The 21,389-nt window shown below is 50.0% G+C and overlaps 1 protein-coding gene across 16 annotated transcripts in view; it reads right to left on the bottom strand.

The window, feature by feature from the left end:
• Window positions 1-21,389, bottom strand: part of ZFHX3 (zinc finger homeobox 3) — a 512,524-nt gene that overhangs the window by 30,636 nt on the left and 460,499 nt on the right. For all 16 annotated transcript variants that reach the window (XM_090149525.1, XM_031615012.2, XM_090149529.1 and 13 more), the window contains one exon: window positions 3,275-3,382. In XM_090149525.1, coding sequence (XP_090005651.1) covers window positions 3,275-3,382 — 108 coding nt within the window. The remainder of the gene's footprint in view (window positions 1-3,274; window positions 3,383-21,389) is intronic.

Below are 21,389 nucleotides of genomic sequence, written 5' to 3'. Positions count from 1 at the left end.
AGTCTCTTTCACAGCTGGGTCACCGCATACCCAAGCGCTTCTCTCTACTTAAAAAACACACGCAAACATACTCCGAATCTTGCAAGCTTCACACAGAGCCACACGGCTGGGGTCCAGGCTCCAGCTGGAAATCAGTGTGTGGATGTAATCATTTACATCCTGACTTAAAAATGGAGTCAAGGAATGGCCACATTTCTTCTATCTCTGCTTGTGAGAAGTCGTGTGTTAGTTGCGGTGAACTAATTTCTGATCTCAGACACTGGGCAGAGCATCCCTTTGCAGCACTGCAGGCACAAGCGGGCAGGATGGCGGGCAGGATGGTGGGCAGGACCCCTGGACAGAAGGGATGGCAGCTCTGGCAGTGAGGGCTGCACTGCACTATGCTCAGCAGCTGCCACTTCACACTGCCGCAAGAGACAGCAAGCAGGTCTGCACAGGCACGGGCCCTGCAGCCATCTCTCTGCACAGGATGCTCTCGCAGTCACACAACAGCTTTGCCTTCCACAAAGCACTGCCGCCTGTGACAAGTGCACAGAGGCAGCGTGTGCCCTGCAGAGAGCAAACCGTGCACTTGTACACACCTTGCAGGGGTGATGAGGAGATGTGTGAGAACTTAACTGAGAAATTCTTGCTTGGGATGGAGCTTTCCTCTCGTTTAATGGAAAACGTTACTTTAAAAATTTTTTTGGTTAGGAATATTCTCTTCTAAAATAAGTACAAAAATGAATCGATAAATTTATTCTGCAGCTGAAAACATTTTGGCAAACTTTCAATGAAAGCAGCGAAGTTTCTCCTTTCAGCAAATAGCTGACCCAGCACTGCCTGCTACAGCTGTGCCATAAAGAAGACACAAAAACACTCCGGGCAGCCACGAGGCCTTTTTTTTTAGAAATCTCACAAAAATGATCACGCCATCTGCATTAAGAAACTGAGGTACACAAGGTGAGTAAATCGCTAAGGAACGTGATGAGCAAACTGCAGCACAGCACACAGAGGACAGGTCTCGCAGCTGCACGTCGGCACACTGCTCACTGCCTTTGAGCCTGCAGGTCCCACCCACCTCCCGCTGTCACAGACCTGCAGCACTCGCAGCAGCTCCGCAGGGCTCCCAGCACAGGGCAGACTGCGCCCGCTCTGCTCTTCAGGGAACACTTCTGAGGCACCTTCCCAGAAATTCTGCTCCAGTGTTTCACCAACTGTATCAGGAGACCTTTTTTTTTTAACTATTATCTAACCCCAACCTTCCTCCTTTCCATTTAGGGCCATTATTTCTTGTTGTCTATATCCTGAATACAGAGATCAAATTATTTTTTTTCCATTCAGAAGCACTTTATGCACAAGAAGACTTATTTTGTCCTCCCCTCTTTTTGAGTCAGGTAAGCTCCTTTATTCCACTTTCTCCTCAGAGCTGACATTATACTGACCATGGTCTTTATTTGTGCTGTTCAGCTTTTCTGGAATTGCTCTACTTTCCTGACACCCAGAGCTCTGAAGTAGACACGATCCTCCAGGGGAGGCTTTCCAGAGCTGAAGTAATGCATCTCTTTTTTATAGTATTTTTATCTACATCACGATTACTCAAGCTTCATTTTGAGAATGTCCTGAACAGCACCACCAGAATCCTTTCTAAGGAGAAGACACAAGATGCTGCCTGCAATGAGGCCTTCCTCACACGGAAGGAAATTGGGTCGTGCTGACATGATTTGTTCTTGACAAATCCGTGTCGACTGCTCCTCATCTCATTATCTTCCAGTCAGTACTTACAAACAGTTGTTTGGTCAATTCCCAGGAAAATCTGGGGCAAACGAAGCTGGCAGGTGTGCGGTTCCCCAGCCACTCCTCTGCTTACAGATAAATACCATGTCTGTCCCCCCGCAGTACTTCTCTCATTTTCTGGGACTCAAAAGAGAGCAGCTGACAGGTCGGAGTTGTTGCGGTCGCCTCCTCAAAACGCCCAAGGATGAAGCAGTGGACACAGACCTGAACACACGTGGCTGAACCGAACCCTTGGCAACCGGTTCCTGCGGCTGGACCACGAGCCTTCGCGCAGTGCCGCCAGCAGGGCTGCTGGTCTCTCATGCAGTCGGCGCATTTAGTCAAGATGAACGCAGAGAACGTGACCACTCTTCAGTTTTGCTGACATCAGGGTTGAGCTGCAGACCAGCTCTTGCCTTGCAGTCTTCTTACAGCAATGCATTGTTTGAATGCCTCCTTGGTGCTCCCTACATCCTGGGATATCCCCATATCCTTCCCTGGCTACATCTCAACTTCCACTGCTGCACTTTGATAACCTGTATAGGTGGACAATGCAGTTCTATGTTTGTCAAGACTAACATAACCCAGTTTCTATTCCCTTCCGTGGTTGGGGTCCACAAGGACACAGCGACACAGCCATGCTCTTCAAGGGAGCTTGAAAGCAGAAACAATGCAAGACTGAGGGGTGGTATGTGTTGAGCAAATCCACTGTACTTAAATGAATTCAAAACTTCTTTTGCTTTCAAGTTCAAGGCTAGTGTTGCTACGCATTTGAAAGCAGGCCTCGAATTCAACAACACAAATGCAGAAACCTTGCTGGGGCTTTACGCTGCAGGCTGACAGTGGCTCTGGATGCTGTTTGTCCAGATACACACACAGCAGCCTCAGCTGCATTTTCCACTGCGTGCTTTCCTGTGAAGACTTAATGAAGCTGTGAAATCTACCATGGATTTTGCAAAGAGAAACCTGAGATTCTTACTCAGCAATGTAAAGATTGTTATACACCTGCAGTTTGTTTCAGAATGTCACAGATCCAGCAGAAAGCAAGCAGTTAACAGAGCACGAGCACAGGGTCTGCCTCTCTGCTCTTCTGTGTCAAAACAGGAGTTGGGACCATAATGGAAAAGTAGGTTAGCAATCTCTCCAGTCTTAACTACAGGGTGGGGTTTCATGATATGCTTAATCCAGCCTAAGCGCTGTCAGCTGCCAACAAGGGCAGTCTCTTTCTTCTCCTCCAATCCCAGCTGCAGATTTCCACTGCCCGTGTCAGGCCCAGCACCACGTGAGAACAGACGAGCTCTGACCTGCGGCCCTGGGACTGGCAGGGGATGCATGAGTGACCACGGCTCAAACTATGTGAGCCTGTTGCAAAGCTACACCTGAAGACTTCACAGCGCTTACATCATGCCAACAGCACTGTGCAGCATGGTTGTTTAAGGAAAGAATTTTGCCGAGTAGTGTTCCGCAACTCCTTGTTTTCCTTTCTCAGACTGAAAGAAGAAGAGGGACCAAAACCCACCTGTCCATTTGCTCTGGTCCTTGTCCCCTGCACTCTCTTGCTCCTTGGCAGGCTCTTCAGCATCAACAGCTGTTTCATTGGGCCCTTCTGCATCTTCAGTGGCTTCATCTGAAAAACAAGAAGCAGAAAGAATAACATAAAAATGAAAGTCAAGCCAGAAGATTAAATAACTGCCACTGAGGAACAGAGCACAACCGCTGGGTGGCAGGTGTTGATGCCACCCAGCATTCTCCGGTGACCACCTACTAGCTGGTAAAGAAAGGCTATGGAAGATACTAAGGGGAGGAAGTGAAGAATCTGGCCTATGTCTGCCACTTACAGCCCCTGCAGTGTAACAAGCCGAAAAACAATTGCCTGGAACGAGAAGGGTCTACTCAACCATGCCATAGATCAGAGAAGTGCTGGGGCCTGATCAGAGCACTCAGCACCTTCAGCCTCAACGCTTCCCTCATCCCCAGCTCAAGCTCCTAGGAATGGATGGCACTGCACAGCACTGACCCTGACCACTGAGACCCCCAGATCTCCTCAGAGCAACACGACTCACTTCTGCTCAGAGCAGGGGGCAGAGGACATGGCCCTGACACAGGACATGGGAGGAGGCTGCTGAGGGGCCTTATTTTCATTCCAGCCACGGGAAAAGCTCGAGCACACACGCAGTGGCAGTGCAAAAGCATGAAGGAAAAACATGAAATGCCACTGCCTCAGCCATGAACAAAAGCAGCGGTGTGCTGTGGCTGCACGGGGCATATCGACACGGCTGAGCGCCGCTCCATGTGCAGGCACCCTCGTTAGGCGGGACACAGGGAGAGAGACAGCTGTAGCTGCCAGACCTCTAACACCAGGATGTAACAGCCACATTATCATCTAACATCGCGGGTATGTACGTACAGTGCAGGCAGCTCGGCAGCTACCACGTAATTGGTGGGGGCTACATCAACAGTGGGAGGAAAGGGTAGTTTTAAGCCATTATATCCTCTTTCAGGCAGGAGAGTTCATAATTTTAACTTGCATTATGGTCATGGAAAATCCAAGGCTATCCTGAGGCTTTATCTGAACTACCTAACTAGTTAAATCATCTCCCTCCACATATCCTCCTCCTAACAATGACAGGGCAAGAAATTGGGATTAAAATATATATATTAGGAGACTGCAGATACTCAGCAGTGCCCTTTGAGAACGTGGCAACTTAAATCAAGGAGGAACTTGCAAAAGCATCCAGAGATCCGCAGTGATATTCAGAGGAAGCGCTGTGATTTATACTCCACCTCTCTTTCCCTTTTTTTTGCAAGCTAAAGATGCTTGAGAACGGCAGGGATCCCAGGACTCTTATCCCAAGAGAACAGACCCCAGAGCAAGAGGCACCTCTGGGGAAAGTGCCTAATGCAGACAGCCATGTGTTACTGATGCAGAGGGGAGACGAGTGGTCTGCCTTGTGAGACGAGTGGTCAAGTTTACTGGAGAAAAGGCTGTGGCATCAGCAGTGGGGTTCCCATTTCAGAAAATATTCCATTTTTTCCTCCCCACTTCTTCCCCTCCCCCCCCAAACCCACTGCCTCGCTGCCTTCAGAACGCTGTGGTGCAGGGTGAGAGCGCATCTATTTAACCGAGGCAGCTGGCGTGAAGAGCAGATTTATGCCGGCCTGATCAAACCCCTTCATTAAGAGTTGTCTATTGCTGCGTTAAACCCTCGCTAAGGACACCCAGGGGGTCCCAGCTCCCCGCCCCGGTTGCCCGCGGGCGCTGCGGGCACAACAAAGGTGCCCGGCACGGCGGCACTCCCGGCTACGACCCGGAGGTGTCAGCATCGGCATGGCAGCAGGACGGCTGCTGGCTGCCCGCTCAGACGCTGTCTGGGCTCTAACCTGAGCATGTGGAAATAATATACGTCTTCAAGTGCACTGTCTGGTTTGAGGGAAATAAAATAGGACATTCATAAGCAGTTACACCATCTGTCTTTATACCATCATCATCATCAACAAGGGGAAAAAATAGCTCCTTAAAATGGATGAAAGCCCAGGCTGACAGTAACCGGAAAAATGTGAGCTATGAATACCAATAAAGGTAGAAAATGATTAAAAAACAAGGCTACAAATGGCAACTCCTTCTGCCCTGCTCAGCGTGCAGCCCCTCATTCAAGGCGCAGCCTGTCTCACTGGGCAGCCCTTAACAAAGCCACCAGACGGACTCTCCTACCAAGCGCTTGCTGAGCCCTGTTCCTGGAAGCGGCTCCTCTCTGAGGATAAAATCTGCCTCCTTGGCTCAAACACCCCTGTGCTGGACAGGCAGGCAGCAGAAAAGCACACACATGCTCCAAAACCTCCTCCTCTTCTCTCAACTCTGTGCAATTTTTTTTCTGAAAAGCAATTTTTAAAGCAGGATGAGAAGGGAAGAGAGCACAAGATGCATGTGCCCCGGGAGGCCCAGCTGGGCTGCAGGTCAGCAGCAGAAGCTCCGCGCACCGCTGCTGCTTGGCTCTGCGTTCAGGCTGTCTGTGGCCGCCCTGGTGCTGCTCCTGCGGCTGTGCTGCAGCCGTGCTGGTGCTCCTGGGGGCCTCTTGCAGCTGGGGGTTCTTGTGCTACTGCCGCCTGCACGAGGATGTGGGGCAGGAAAGCGTTAACTCCAGCTACCTCGTGATGCTCTTCCAACAGACATTTTTGGACGGCTGGATTCAAACTTTGCTTGCTGTGCTCAACCAACTTGTCCTGCAGCCATCGGTGCATAAACCGACTCCAGGGATGGTTGGGGGCACATCCTTTGCCACGCCAGCCCTCAGTGGGCCAATGGCACCCAACCACCTGTGCTTTTGTGTTTCTTTGGGGCATCTTTCAGACAGAGCAATGCCAGTAGCACATCTGTTGAGGAAAGGTCCAATTTTCTACTTGATCCGTTGCACATGCATCATGGAGTTGTTAAGCTCCAGTTTTCTTCCATCTTAATTGTCTGCAAATCCCAATGGCATGTTGTTCCCATGCTGTACTCTAACAGAGTGACTTCTGCCTTTACCTAAAGCCTGACAGCCAAGACAGGAGTTGGAAGAACTTGTGGCCAACTCCTGAAGGCCAAGTGGTCAGTAAGATATGGGAAATTTATTTCTAAATAACAATGATTCTCTGAGGCTGCAAACACTGTCTGTTAGGACTGATTCACCTTACAGCCTGACTGTATTTTCATTAAAGGGATTGATAAAAACTCATCCCAGTTAGGTGCTCAACTCAAAGTTGTTCGTCTTAAAAAATGCTCCAGTCAGGACTGATATCCAGGGGGTGTGATGACCCTACAGTATCTCAGCTGTATCCTGGAGTGTCTGCAGGTCAACGGCGGACACTGAACAGAGGGGTGGAAGTCCTTGATAAAAGATGTTTCATAGGAGGCAATGGCGGCTCTGGACAGCCAGAGATGCTGCTCTGCCTCACACACAGAGGATGTAGGAGCCAGACTGGTACCCTCAGCTTCCCAGCTAAGCATGGTTTATGGGTTTGTGAAGGGTAAGTGGACTTCATCCTCTGCAAGAAGCTCACCAGAGCAAGTCAAAAGCTGTTGCTATGGGATCTGTATGAGGGGGATCATGTCCCATTGAAACACAAACGTTACAGCCTGCCCATGGGTCCCCATGCCAGAGTGTCAACCACGAGGCACGTGACATCGTGTTAATAAATTTTCTTAAAAGAATTTTCCAGCCCTAGGGCATCAGGTCAACAACAAGAGTGCGCAGCTGTAACTGTGGGCAGGCGGAGGGCCGAGCAGTCTGCTCCTCCATCATACAGAACCGCCCCATGCAAATTCCTAGGAAAAGTCTTTTCTTCCTTCGTGAATAAATCATTTTAGACAGTGGCATTTCCTTTTAATTTAAAATTAAAGCAGTCACTATGGGAGGGAGGGAGGGTGAAGAAGAGGGGGAGAGGAGTCTGGAAAATCATGGGCATCTCCTGACATCTGCAGATGTCAGAGTCTCTGAGCTCAGTTACGCACTGAAAATGCGCCTGAGTCCCCGTGCACAGCACTTCCACCCCCTCCGAGCCGATGAAGTTCGTGGGTGTGGAGAACTCAGCAAATGACAACTGGATTCAGTCCAGGCTGAGCAGCCAATACATCCCCCCTTCTCCCTGCTGTATTTTCCTTAACAAACCCAGATCTCGTATCCGAGGGGGTAAGGGGCATTTCAGGGGTGGTGGAATTGTAGCGACGGGAGAGAAAGGGCACGCATTTGCCTCCCCACCCTCTGGCAGGCTCAAGAGCTGAGAAACATTAGCTGTCATGAACCACAATCAAATCAGGTTTGAAATATTTAGCAGTGGCTTGGAAAATGCGGTGGTGCAGCTCTGACAGGCGAGATGTGCAGACACCCATTTTCCATTATAATGGAAATATCAAGCCTGTTCTGAATATGTATAACCTAGAAAAATGTATTGATTTTTCATTCGGCATTAAAAAAATGAAATACCCTGCAGCTGTCAAAAGCCTTTTGTTAAAAGCTCATCTTTCCTGGAATGAGGTTTACCAGAAACAAGTTTTAATTGTACACAGGGTCTTTCCTTTGAAACAAAAAGAATCACTGATGCTCCCCCATTTCAGGGTAAGTAGCCAAAACACCCTGCAGACAGGCAGCACGGAGACCTGGCTAGCTTTTAAGCCAGCTCTGCAGGGAGCGGTGACAGCACGGCCACGCACAGCCGGCTGCACGGGGAGGGGAGAACACCCCAGCAGGGCTTCACCTGAACCCATCTAACCCACACCTGTGTGCCAGGGGCAGGGAGCACACACAGAGCGTGGCAGGAAGGCGAGCTGAGCCTCCAGGACACGCTGCCCAGAGCCTGGCCAACAGGCTGTCCCGGCACCACACGAGACGGGCAGCAGCTTCCCGCTTACAGGGAAATCAGTGGCAGGTACTGACCGCGCTGCATGCTGCCCCACAGCCACAGCGAGACCCACCGTGGCTGCAGCACACACGGCCATCTCTGCTCCCACTGGATGACCCAAAAGGCAGTGCGGTTCTGAACTTGGGTACTGCTGCAATCCCATGGCTTTGGCACTACTCCTGCATGCAGGACACCCAGCATACAGGGGAATAGAGCATCCTGCCTTCTGTTTCTCTCCCTCATTGTTTCTGTAAACCCACTGTGCTGGGACTTGTTAGGCGCACACCGCTGCAGGTGGGTGGATGTGGAAGCTGCTGGTGGCCTGAGATGGGAACTCAGAGATGGTGAACCTCTCTGCCTCTGAATGCCTACTGCCTCAAAGCAGTTTTGTGAAAGAAAGATGAAATGGTGCAGGTTAGGTCACACAGCATCACCCAGAGAACAATTAGGCCATTTCTTTGTAACCAAGTAACCAGCCCAACAAGAAAAAAGACCTCCTCTTCCTAACTTGCAGGCTGTTTCATGTCAGGATGAGACAATCCCTCCACATGGAATTATTTTTCTGCTCTCCCATATTTCTCACCATGCTCAACTTGTCTGGGGCTCAGCTGCAAGGTGCATATGAATACGTTCAAATACATTCTGTACTATCTCCTAACTGGATCGCTCTACAGGAACTTGTTTACTTCCTGAAACAGACAGCAGAACGCCAAGCAGTGAAAGCACAAGGTACAGAATAAGAGAATACCACGGAGATCTGGCCCTGATGTAAGAAGCTGGTAGGTGAGTCCCAGCACCTGACAGAGGGCTGCAGGAAAACTGTAATAATCCTACATGCATATCCTGGATTAACAACGCTTCCCTGTTTGACAGGCCCTATTTGACAGCATGGTCAGAGTGCACCTACGCTGCTTTCCTGACGCAAAAGAAAAGGCCACCTATGAATGTGTCCCAGACTGGCAGAGTCATCCCCATATCCCGTATTTTCAAGGAGGAAAGCTTAGCTGGCTCCTGTACAGTTACTGATACAGACAAGTGTTCAGGTGAACAAAACAAGTAGTTCAGCAGCAAAAAACAAAACAGCAAAAAGTTCGCAAACTTATGGATTCTATTCCTTCATTTCCTGCTCCAATTAAAAAGTTCAGAATTTTTGGCCAATACAACAGCATCCGTATCACGGAGTATCTGCAGAACAAGCTCCTCGCTCAAAAGAAATAGAAGATCTTCAGCCAGATGCCGACATCTCCTTAAGTACAAATGCTTTTACTAATATGGTTACTACTTTTGCATTCAGGCTCTTTATCTGATTTACCAGCTCCGCCAGAGGCCTCGCTTCCGAGCACTCCGTGGGCTCGCGGTGCCCACAGTCAGCATGCAGCGGGGAGGGTTGATAAAGCCCCACAACCCTGTGCTTCGTAATTTTGGCAACAAGATGTAGCAGCGATAAGGAAGAGAATAATCCACTCCTGCAATGCCATTACTGCGGTCAGCGTACGCGTGTGGGAGCAGAAGGGAATCTGGATCTGACAGGCAGGGGACGAGCTCAGGAAAGGCCCCGACTGCTCTGGAACTCTTCATCTGCCAGGCAAAGCGGGTAAGCACGGTCCTGCAGAAAACATCGCCTGGGAAAACAGCTCTGCACAAACAAGGTCAGCTTCCTGATGGGAGCAGAGCACGAGTTGCTCCCACCCCCCTGCAGCCCAGGAAGCAAGAAATGGATGACCTAGGGCTGGGGCTGTGCTGCGCTGCCAGGTGGGCTCCCAGCTCTCCCCATAGGTCTGACAGCACAGTGACTGTCACAGAGCACCTCTGGAAGATGTGCGCTCAGCTCCACGAGCAGAGACTGAAAGCAGGAACCCGCTGCTCAGAGTTCACTCTGTGCATGAGAACAGGGTTATCTGGGTGTTTCTGTAGACCAGGCTGGATTTTAAGTCGGTGGAGCCCAACAGGGATTTGCCTCCTTGAATTTCAGCAAAACTAGAAAGGTTGCTGCTATTTTCACACATGAAATGTAAAAAAAATGGCAAATTCCTTGAGCATGTTTGTAGTGGAGCGTGATGTGATTGTGTTGTCATTTATGGGAAATAATCGCAAACCCATCTCTCCCTTTCCCCCCATTTTCCAGTCCAAATAACCATGAAAAATTACACTTCAATGTCAGGAGGACAACAAAGGAGGGGCTTTCTCCTGAGGCTTGATGGCTTTCCAGCACCCCCCACTCCTTTGGACAAAAACTACCTTCAATTCTATTTCATTTTAAATGTGATCTAACAAATGCTTCTTGACAAGTTCCTCTCTTTTTTTTTCTTTTAAACAGCATTTTGCAGTTTAACCTAGCTCCAAATCGGAATCAGCTGGAAAGGAGACTCATGCAAATACACAAACACAGATCAAACAGCAAAACAAAAGAAAACACATCTCCAGCTCCAGGTCTGCAGGGAAGGGCAGCTCGGCCTCCGAGATGGAGGCAGGCGCGAGGAGGGCCAGGGAACAAAGGGAAGGAACAGTGGGGAGGGTGAGCTGGGAGCAGGTGGGGCAGCGGCGAGGTGACGAGGCAGGATGGCAGCAGAAGGGGTTTGAGGACAGGGGGGTGCAGAGCCCAGTGCACCTTTGGGAACAAAGGGATCCACGTCCCCGGCCGGCGCTGCCCACTGCCGACCCCCCACCACCACAGGGCCACCAGCCCTGGGCTGCTCCCATCAGCTGGCCTGACGCCTGCAGCTCGCCCTGCCTCCCCACAGCATTGCTCCCCAGCACCCATGTGCCGGGAAGGCGCTGCACCGCACAGACACAACGAGATGATGCTGACGCTTCACAACCGCTGCAGGCTTGCTGGGCTCTCAGATTTTTAATAATAAAAAAACCATCCTTGCTACCACATACAACATCCACGTTGTTCTTCCTCATGCAGTTCTCCAGATGAGCCCGTATGCTCAGAGAAATTCATCTCACACCCATGGGCTCACTGCGGTCGCCCTGGCGATGGCCTGCAGAACCAGCGACATGGAACGCAGTGGAGACAGCCTGCGTCAAAGGTGTGAAACTCCGCTGGTGCTGCTCTCATTTGCAGCAATTGTGGCTGCGGTGTCAGGGAACCCAGCTTCAGGAGCTAATTTCCAGGGACTAACACTACATTTGAACACAGACAGTCGCAAATGCCACAAATGATGTGTATATGGGGTCCTTCTGGACCAAAAGAGGATCAGTCTCTATGATTCTATGATTCAGTCTTGCATTTTTCTTCATGAACTGCCTGCAGAAAAGGCCCATGGACAGCATTTGCAGGTGGAGTGTGATAAAGCAAGATGAGACGTTCAGACGGGTTCTGCTTCATCTCAGCTGAGAGACCGACATCAGAGTGTGACAGGATCCAGGGATGGACCCTGGCCCCAGGAAACAAGTAAAGCCCAGCTCCTCAGCTCTCCAGCTCTAAAATGGAAACAGCATTTGTCTGTCCCTCAGAGGTGCCAAAAAGATAAACGTGGCAGTGTTTGAGGACCCGACACTTCAGTAATGGAGGCCGCGGCACAGCACATGCAAATGCAACCACGGCACATCTGTGCTTTCATTGGGAGAAAATAATCCCCGCACAGAGCTGTCGGGCAGGAGAAGGCCAGAAAGGGCAGCAGGCAGGGAAGGGGCAGAGCGGTGCTCTGGGAGCAGGGCTGTGGCCAAAGCAAGGGTGCTGCGGGCCTCAGGGCCAGGCCTGGCCCTCCTCAGCCACTCCTGGCTGTGTCAGTGACTGCGGACAGCCAACGGGAACCGCAGCCAACAGAGCGTGCTGGCAGAGGGAAGTATCTGTGTCCTGATATGTGTGCCTCCACATGGGTCCTGCAGGCCGCCCCCCCACAGGAAGCCCAGAACAGAGAGCTGCTCTTGTGACCCATACCGTAATTCACTGTATTCTTCTCTCTCGCATGCACTGGCTACGCTCAGCACAATCCCAGTGTATTTCTGGTGACTCCTGACCTTGCTGTCATGTTGACAGCTTCCCAAGAAGCAGGACCAAACCATTTGGATTGGTGCAAAAAAGGAGAAAACTAAGCACACTACACACCTTGTGACACAGACAGACAGCAGAGATGCTCACAGCTTTACACAGTCCTGGAGCTGTCTGCGAGGACACACTTGAGGAACACCACGTCACACTGCACCAGAGATGACTGTGTCCAAAGGCTGAGCTGCCCCCTCCCCAGGTCTGGGTTACTAGCACAAACAGAATGTCAGTGATTGCTTTTCCACTTTTACTAATAAGGTTTCAGCAGAAGAAGATTTCAGCTTCCTGCAGCCAACAGGCCCTTTTTCTCCACCTCTCCTGGCTTCGAGTAATTGAAAGCGACTGCAATCTCAGCCTGGGCTCTCCAGTATTCAGCTGTACGGGGAGGTCACGGGGTGTCAAGTGAAGCCTTTCCATTCACCTCCATACCACCAGCACTGCATTAACAGCAGCAGCCTGATCCACAGCCCAGAGGAATGTGCAAAATTACAGGGGCTGCTAACAGCCACGGAGATCCTAACACAGCTTATCTGCAGCAGGGAGGGAGGGGTGCCAGCTGTGTCTCTGCAGAGAGGTCAGCAAGCTGCATCCAAGCAGAGCCCCAGCGAACTCCTGAATTTTTTCAATTTATGCATATATACATAAGAAACCACATATTCACCCTTAATATTTTGGCAGCAAGTTAAACACATTCTCTATTCCCATATTCTCTTTCCGCAGGAAAGGATTTCAACTCACCATCAAATCTAAGACTGGGCTGTTATATGGCTGTTTTACCTTGTAAGAGAAAGGGAAGAGCTTGGGAAAGGCCCCACGGAGGCCCTGAAGGTGCTTGCGGCTCACAAGCAGCCCAGCCTGCAGAGCTGTGCCCACTGAGGCTGGGAGGAAGGAGTTCTTCCACCACCCCGGGATGCTCCTCACCCCTGCCATCCCTGAGCTCGGCTCTCTGGGAACAGTAATGAGGGAGCACCAGGTGTCCAGGGATTCAAAATGTTCCTGGAACCTGGACGAAGGCGCATGTACAGGTGGTGGCTCCAGCAGAAGTCTGTGATAAGAATTTATTTCTTTCAATTATGAGCTCTTGTCCCCAGTCTCAGTTCATCAGCATGGCGCAGCCGAGTCAATGAAAGCTCTGTAATGCAGTAATCAGATGCACAGCGACTTCCTGGAACCGCCGGCTGCGCAAAGCGGCCAGCAGAGCTCTTGAAACAAGCAGCAACTTTGGAGGCAGGTTCCCAACCCAACCCACCCTTCTGCTCCCAGGCCACATGGCAGCTCCTGTTTCTATGGCCAAGGCAGTTGCAGCTTTACCATGAGATCTGCAACCATCCTGTTTCATCAGGAGTGGTCAAAGGAAGCAGTGCATCCTTACGCTTTGCTTCTACTGCCCACGCACATCCTTCTTTAAAGGAAGGCTTCCAGGGGCACTTCATGTATTTCCAGATGAAGCTTTTGGTTTTGTTTTTTAATGGAGTTTGATGTGAAAGATTTGATCCCATCGACCCAACAGCGTTCAGAAATACCCTATTTCAGTCAGAGAAGGAATCAATCCATTGCCATCAAAAAGCAAACGTAGGAGAAAGAAGCCAGAGCAGTCACTGATGAGATCTCTTCTGTCCCTAGAAAAAACAAAGCGCTGCTTTGGAGGCCTTTATTTAGGGTAAATGCAGCAGGCAGGACACCGCTAGAGGAGCGATGAAGCATGGGCTGTGATGTCTCCCAGGTCCAGGTGCCAGGAGGCACAGCAGCTTCGCCATTACTGCATGATGCTGCCGCCTCGGGGCTTCACTTGGTTTGTTTAAAATCAACAAACAAAAGCATTTCCCCTAATTCTCCTTTCAAAGTGAACCCCAGAAACAGGTCCGGACTTCAAACACCACTCTGACTCCAGCCTGCCACGAGCTCCCCATCCCCAGTGTCGCGGCCGCTGCACGAACCCATCCCCAACCTCCCCAGGCATTCACCTCTCCCACAGAGCAGCGCGGGAATGCTCGCCTACTGCAGCCTGCTCAAGAGCTCTATTGATCCAGCATACACTTGGTGCCTTCAAAGTTGTTTATGATCAATATGCAAATTGCCCATGGCATTGATCTGATATTAATTTTCAATTAGGGAATCCACAAGGGGTCTCCCAGGGTCAATATCTAACAACGCAAAGTAACTCCATGGTGGAATAGTGGGAATGACGTTTCCAAGAGCCAGAGCTGCTCCTGCACCGTCATCCCCAGACCTCCTGGATGCTCCTCACACTGCAAAATGCCCGGATGGGGATGGCAGCCCGGAGGCCTCCTGGCAGCTCCACTCTAACTGCACCGGGGGACAGTCATGGTGGTACACAGGGAGGCACCATGCAGCACACAGCCTGCACACAGCTTTTTGTCATCCAGCAGACAAGCCACAACCTCCGGGCTGTCAAAGACAGTGCCACAGGCAGAGGGCAGCCCTCAAAACCTCACTCCGGGGGCTCTGTTCGACGGCAATTCATGCCCCTTCACAGATAAGCCCTGGGCCTGTGCTGTCCCGGCGCACTGCTGTCCCTCACAGTGGAGGAAAGGGGGACCCAGGCAGGACACAGCAGCCCTGCTCACACCCACTGCTGTTCCGCAGGGACCCTGCCACAAACCAGGTCACTTCCACACGTGCTGGTGACACGAACAGCAATGCAGATTAACAGCTGGCAGTTACCAACTTAAGGCAACCCCACTGCAAGTGTTTTTAGACAACAGCCTTCAATATACACGTTGTGCTTTCTGCACGAATGCAATTATTAATACGGATGGTGCAGAGAAAGTGTAACACAATAGTGCTCAGAACAGCTCCCACAAAGCTAGACAGAAGGGGTCAGGGTCTAGGCAGAGCACACGTGAAGCTTTCCAGTGAAGAGGAGGTAAACAAACACTGTGCTTTGCCATCTGAACAAGCTAAGTAATCCCGCGCATCTCACAAAACACGCTCGAAATAGAAAAGATTTGCATGTGAACCACGCAGAGGTTAAAAAAGGGAAGGCAAAAATCACTGAAATTGCCTTGTAAATCTGGAGAGGTGTGGCCCTTCCCAGAAGACAGACCCCATCCCACCGGCATGCTCCCAACTCCTCCTCTCAAGGGGAAGCCATCTGTTTTGCTAACTCCCGCCAGCGGCATCGAAGAGGCGATGCCCCCCTCACACCGGATGGCCAGCCTGCGCACACCCACTGCTCTGCCACTCACTGTGCTAACCAGCACATTAGCTACCCAGGCTAATTGGTTTATGGATAACATTAATTACCATGTTGCTCATTAATGGATGAAATCTTTATTGGTTCCATTGATCAGCGGGACTTGTTAGCCGGCCTCCTAACCAATGGCGGATGTAACAAGCTCTCTTATTGGCATATCAATTAATGCAATCAATTTCTGGCCAGCGGCTGCCATTCGCTTCCCTGCTTGTTAGACTGTGGAAGACAGAGTCATGTCAAGTAAGCATTTATTTAAAGGGTTTCTAATTCTTCTTGAGCTGACTTCCCAGCAGGCTTTCTGCCACACAAGGGTTTTCTGCCTCCAGAGACCTTCCCCTTTCCTCTCACTGCAGAACCAGATCTATAACAGTCACTGCAAACTAAATCATTTCTGTAAAAATATTTATCAAGTTATGCAAGTAGGACAGCAAAAGGTGTCAGATTAAGAAATCAGACCTGTGCAACTGATCCAATTTATCACATTGGAGAGATGGGTAGGAGCATGAGGCCATTCCCAGAAGACATGCAGGGGTTTGAGAGCCATGCCAGAAAGCGTCCCTGCACACAGCCCAGCTTTAATTACAGGGTCAGTTCCTCAAATTACCATCGTTTGCCAAAGAACAATAAGCTCTCAATGTTTCTGCCCTATTTCACCTTCCAGAGTGAAGATGGGGACTTAGTATCCTCACAAAGCCTTGTCACATGGATTTACAGATCCCAGCACCTGAACTGGTGCCTGCCACAGTGCTGTTTGGCAGCCTCAGCTCCAGTACACAAGTCCTACAACACTGCAGAGCACAAACTGAGTTCTGACAAAGAGCATTAACCAAGGTCAAACTCTAGGGAATCCTCTTGGCTATAGTTAATCCTGAACAACTGTCTACAAGAGACTCACTCAGTCTTCTCGTATTTTCTGCACTAAACCCAAATCTGAACGGAATGATCCAAAACAGCTGAAGTACATCAGGAATTCAGAGTAGTGAATGTTCACCCATTTACCAAAGACCTGAAAAGGCTCTGATAACAAAGACTGTCCATAAGCCGCTCTGCTTAGGCTCAAGAGTCCTTAAATCCTCTAAGACTTTACAAGCAGCTCTACTCTACTGAAGTCCAAAAATTAGCGGCATCCGATGCTGGTGAACAGATGGAGAACATGATGACATTGGCAGTGCTGGTGCAACACTACCTGCAACACGAGATCATACAGTACCTCCCCACACCATCTCTAGGGCAATAAAAGCATATGAAGAACACTAGACCTAAACCTTCCCCAGCCAGAAACTGAAGAGATTGGTTCTGCTCTCCTGAGAAAGGTGACAAAGGGACAATTTGATAAAAGAACATAAAGTGGGTAGCAGTCTCAAGAACACCAAGTGAGATTTTCAGACCCATTTCTCCCAGAGCAAGAAGGGACATTCAGTTAATTTGACATGAACCAAACGATGTTCCTGTAAGAGCCTCTGCTCTTCCTTACAGAGACTTTATGCTCTCCATCTTCCCAGGCCTCTTGGCCTACCAGATTTCAAGAGCGGAACAAATTCAAAAAGATCTCACATACCATCCTGCTCGGGTTTGTTTCCCTCTGCCTGTGGGTGGCCATGCTTTGTAATGATCTTAGCTACTTTCAGTATCTGGCTGCTGAATTTCCAGCTGACATGACGAGACAGCCAGGGGTCATCTTGTATGCCCCAACACGTGATGAGATCCTGCAGCCCAGGAGGCTGATGCTGCTCTCAGACATGGGCTCGCTGCCAAAGGAGATAACAGCGGGCTCGAAGATGTGCCACATCAACTGTCTCGATGCAGGAGGCTCTGTTTTCCTTTGGAGTAGGCGTTTGCACTACAGCAGTAGGTCTGGTAAACGTTCCAGCAGCCAGACCAAGATGGAAATGTCAGCGGGCTGCCCAGCACTACTGGCCTTCATCCCCCTCTTCACTGCTGACCTTGGGTCTGCCTATGCAGCTACACGCAGGAAATCCAGCAGCTAGAGCATCTGCAGGACCTCACAGGTGAAACGAACACATTTTCCCCATAGAATTAGACTTGGTAATTAGGCTGTGGAAACCAGTGTCGCAGAATGTTGCTGTGGCCAGGATTTCAGTAGTACTCACAAATGTGATCAGATAATTGAAGTTAGTATCAAAAGATATAACTGCTAAATCTAACAGAAGAATTTGGAAAAAACATAAACATACAAGCTTTAGTATGAACTGCCTTCTCACCACCAGAGTTTACACAGGCATTCTCGTGGCAGCAGGTGAGCTTGCAGCTCTTTTCTCACCCTGTGGTTTTCCAGCACTCTGTCACTTCCCAGCCCCTTCCAGGCCTGCTCTGAGCACTGCTGAGGGACAGCTCATGACTGAGGGGATGAGGCTGTGGCATGGCAGCACATGCTCTGCATCCCGCCATGCTCAGGTCCTGCAGACAGGGTGCAGGTGGCACCATGGGGATCGCGACAGGGGGCTGATGAGCAGCGAGGTAAGGCATCTTTGTCCATGCAGCACCTCCAGGACCTGAGGTGTGGGGCAACATCTGTGAGCGGGGCCCAAAAGACCACCTCTCGCCCCAGCTGCTTTTATAGCAAGTTAATTCAAAAGTCAAAATCATGTCTTATATGCAACAACTGCACATGGGTATTGAAATGAAAAAACAATCGTCACCATGAAAAGATGAACCGAAACCTAAGCAGAGAACTGTATGTACGCAGGTGTTCTGGAGCTGCTCACCACAGCCCATGGTGAATGTCATTCTGCCATCAGCCTCCTGCTATCCCACCACCATCCCACTGCCATCCCACCATGTTGTCCTGGAGCAGCACAGCAGGTCAGGCAGGGTGTGACACGTGGGCCCATGGCAGCTGCCAGGGCAGAGCCGAGTTGGCCCTGCAGCCCCAGTGAGCAACAGCCCTCCCTGGCCATGCTGCTCCCTCCTCACCCAGGTGGCTCTGCAGGATCTTCCATGCCAAACACGGTAATAAATCAAACCTTATCAGAGCTGAACTATAAATCTGTGAAGACTCCGATAATTTCCAGCCCTGGGAATAACACCACAAAAGTACTTTTTAAACTAATTACTCAGATTCCGAAGTGCTGCCCTAATGAGCCTTCCTTCTGCCCAGAACTTACTAAGAGAAAAAAAAAACTACCTTCAGCACAGTAATTACTGCTTTCCCCTTCAAACTTCTAACTGGAGATCAATGCTGCATTTTAAGACTCATTGATTTACAATTAGCCTGGCTTTCCTGCTAAAGTGTTTTTAAAGCAGAGTTTACTTTTATTTTATTTTGAAATCTCAAAGATCTGGTTCTTGGATTTTACATCCTCATGAGAGGTGCGCTGGAAACTAAAAGAGAAAGGCACACATCCGAGCAGAGGAAGGAAAACAGGATTTTTGTTAGGCTGGGATAGAAGGAAAGAAAAGAGACATTTAGATAGCTAACGGATAAACAAGAAAAGAAACTGAGAGGGAGAGAACCAAAGCTAAAAGAAAGGAAGGGAAAGTGGAAAAAGAAAAGCAAATGCAAGCAGGAGAAGTGAACTGTGGGCTGGGATAGCCAAGTCACCATCAGGCAGATGGAGGCACTCACTGCCTCTGCTGTTTATTAGCATCCTTGAGAGGAAAAAAAGCAGCAGCTTTGTGCATCTCTGCAAAACAAAGCACTAGTTAAAAATAGTGTGTGCAGCAGGGACAGAGCGCCAACGCGAGGGTCCTGGCAGCCCTTGCATTTGTACAATCTGTCCCACGAGGAGAGCAGAAGTAAGTGAAGCAATTAAGAATTCCATGCTGATTGCTTCAAACATGCTTCTCTACGCCATAAAGATAATAGCATCATGGATACATCCGCCTCCTCTCTCCCTGCCTCTTCCTATCCCAGCAGCAACTACTCCTCACCCCCCTGCTGCTCTCCTGGTGGAGAGCAGAGAGCTGCATGGAGCACACTGCACTGCAGCCAGCCCAGCTCTAAGCAGAACTCAGGCTGCCAACCTCCTGCCAACCTCACCATGCTCAGTGCAGGGCTGCTCCGTGCCTTCTTGGCAGGAAATGAGCGACGCTGGACACACCGCTTCAGCACTCCCCGTCCTTCCTTCACCTCCTGGTTCTTCTTCCAAAACAAACATTTGGAAGGTTTGCTAGGATTAGCATAAGCAGTAACACGACAGGAGCCAGACTGGGAAGCGGAGAAGCAAGGAAAATTGCCTACGATGGTTTACAATTTCGGAGCTGCCACAGCCTGCCATTTCATCCATTGCTCTCATAACTTTTGTTCTTTACTACTGTCGGGTCCCAGGAGTCAGTGGCAGATGATGATCCCAGAGTGATGAAAGCAAATAAAAAAAAAGAAAACAGAAAAGCCAGTAACATCTCTCCTTTTTTATATTTCATTTTACAGAAAGCTGCTTAGCCCCATTTCAAAGACTAATACGAAAAAAGTGCAATTAAATCCTCGAAAAACTGACAGATCAGCAAAACAAAACCACCCGGAGGAGAGCACGATTGAGCCTCATTAAGAAAGAGTTCAGTCTGTTTTTAAAACCTTTCTTAACACTTAGCTGGGTACCTCTCAGCAGCAACCGCTCCCAATGCGCCCGGCATAATTAGTGTCAGAACGGAAAGGAAAAAATCAACCTAGGAAACAGAAATTAAAACACCAGATTTAAGTCAGAGAAAAGGGTTCAGCTGCAGCAAAACCATCTAAATTCTAACAATAACCCCTCCTTTCTGTCTGCAGCAAAGAGCTACAGCTCTACTGTATGCATAGACAAATACATGCCAATTAAAAAGAAAAGTGGCCGGAGCAAATCTGCGCTGTAAAATTTCTATCACTAACCACTCCCAGTCCCCAAACAATATCTGCATGGCAGTCACATCCACCCATGAGGTCAGGTTAATGACAGATGGACAGTAAATTACACTGACCTCGACAGCAATTATAACTATCACAGTTGACAATAAGGAAATTAAGATACAGGGACAAATTCTGTGCACTCTCAGCAGCTGGATCCTGTGCAGGCTGTGCATGCAGACACACCGCCATATCCCACCGCTATATCGCAGCCTATAACAAGAGCTATACAGCTGAGATCTATTATTTCGCAGTGGGGGTGGGGAAGAAACGCATGGGAGATAGAAAAGATGGCAGAGAGATGAAGCCATTTTATTAAATCAGGCAAATTCTAATTTATTCTGGGGAGATGGAGGAGAGAAAATGGATTCACTCTCAGCATGCTCCCTCTGTACCGTCTGATCCAATCCCCACCGCCTCGCCAGAGGGGGAGGGGGTGGTGGAGTTCTGCAATTCTCCCACAATTGGAGAAAAAGATTACAAAACAAGGTGATTTTCTGTTCGGGGTTTGAAGCTGCCGTGGGGACAAAGCCTGACCGGGGAGCGCAGGGCTTGAGGGCTTTGCTGCTCAGCTCCTGCAGGGCACAAGCACTGCCAGGAAGCACGCCCTGCAGTCCTGCACTCTGCCATGCTTGGTGCACACCAAAGCATGCGCCTCAACAAGTTCCAGAACTATCACCATCACTTTCCTTCGCCGGGTAAGGGATGCTGGGGTCAGAGCACCACGTGGGCGATGCTGCAAAGGTCAGCGGTGCTCCACAGTGCTCCACGTTGTGCTGTGGCACTGGCAGTGCTCCTCCACAGCTCTCAGCAGCAACTGCTCAAGAATGGCACCAGGAGCTGGGCCCTTCTGCTGCAGCCGGTGCCTCGGGAGCCCAGGGCTCTCATGGGCACGGCTGTGCAGCTCTGGCTGGAAGCCATGGGCATGTGCTCCCCTCACCACCCGTGGCTGAGGTTATCCGAAGTGACACTGGGACCTGGAGGCCGTCAAAGAGCTCCCATGCCAGGAGATCGTGGTGACAGCCAGGTGCAAACATGGCTCATTGCAGGCAGAGCAGCCAGCTGAGCTCTCTGCCTTATGGATGGGGTGATACGCACAGCTGCCCATGAAAGCAGAATAAGACCAGCAATCCCCTCCCCGAAACCACCATTGTTTGTCTAAGCTCAGAACAGAGCAAGTACTGCATGGGCACACGGTCCCA

Source organism: Phasianus colchicus, chromosome 13 (assembly GCF_987193195.1).
Source record: "Phasianus colchicus chromosome 13, bPhaCol1.hap1.1, whole genome shotgun sequence".
Classification (NCBI taxonomy): Eukaryota; Metazoa; Chordata; class Aves; order Galliformes; family Phasianidae; genus Phasianus; species Phasianus colchicus.
The sequence above is the reverse complement of the archived record's forward strand: the minus strand, read 5'-3'. Positions and strand labels throughout refer to the sequence as shown.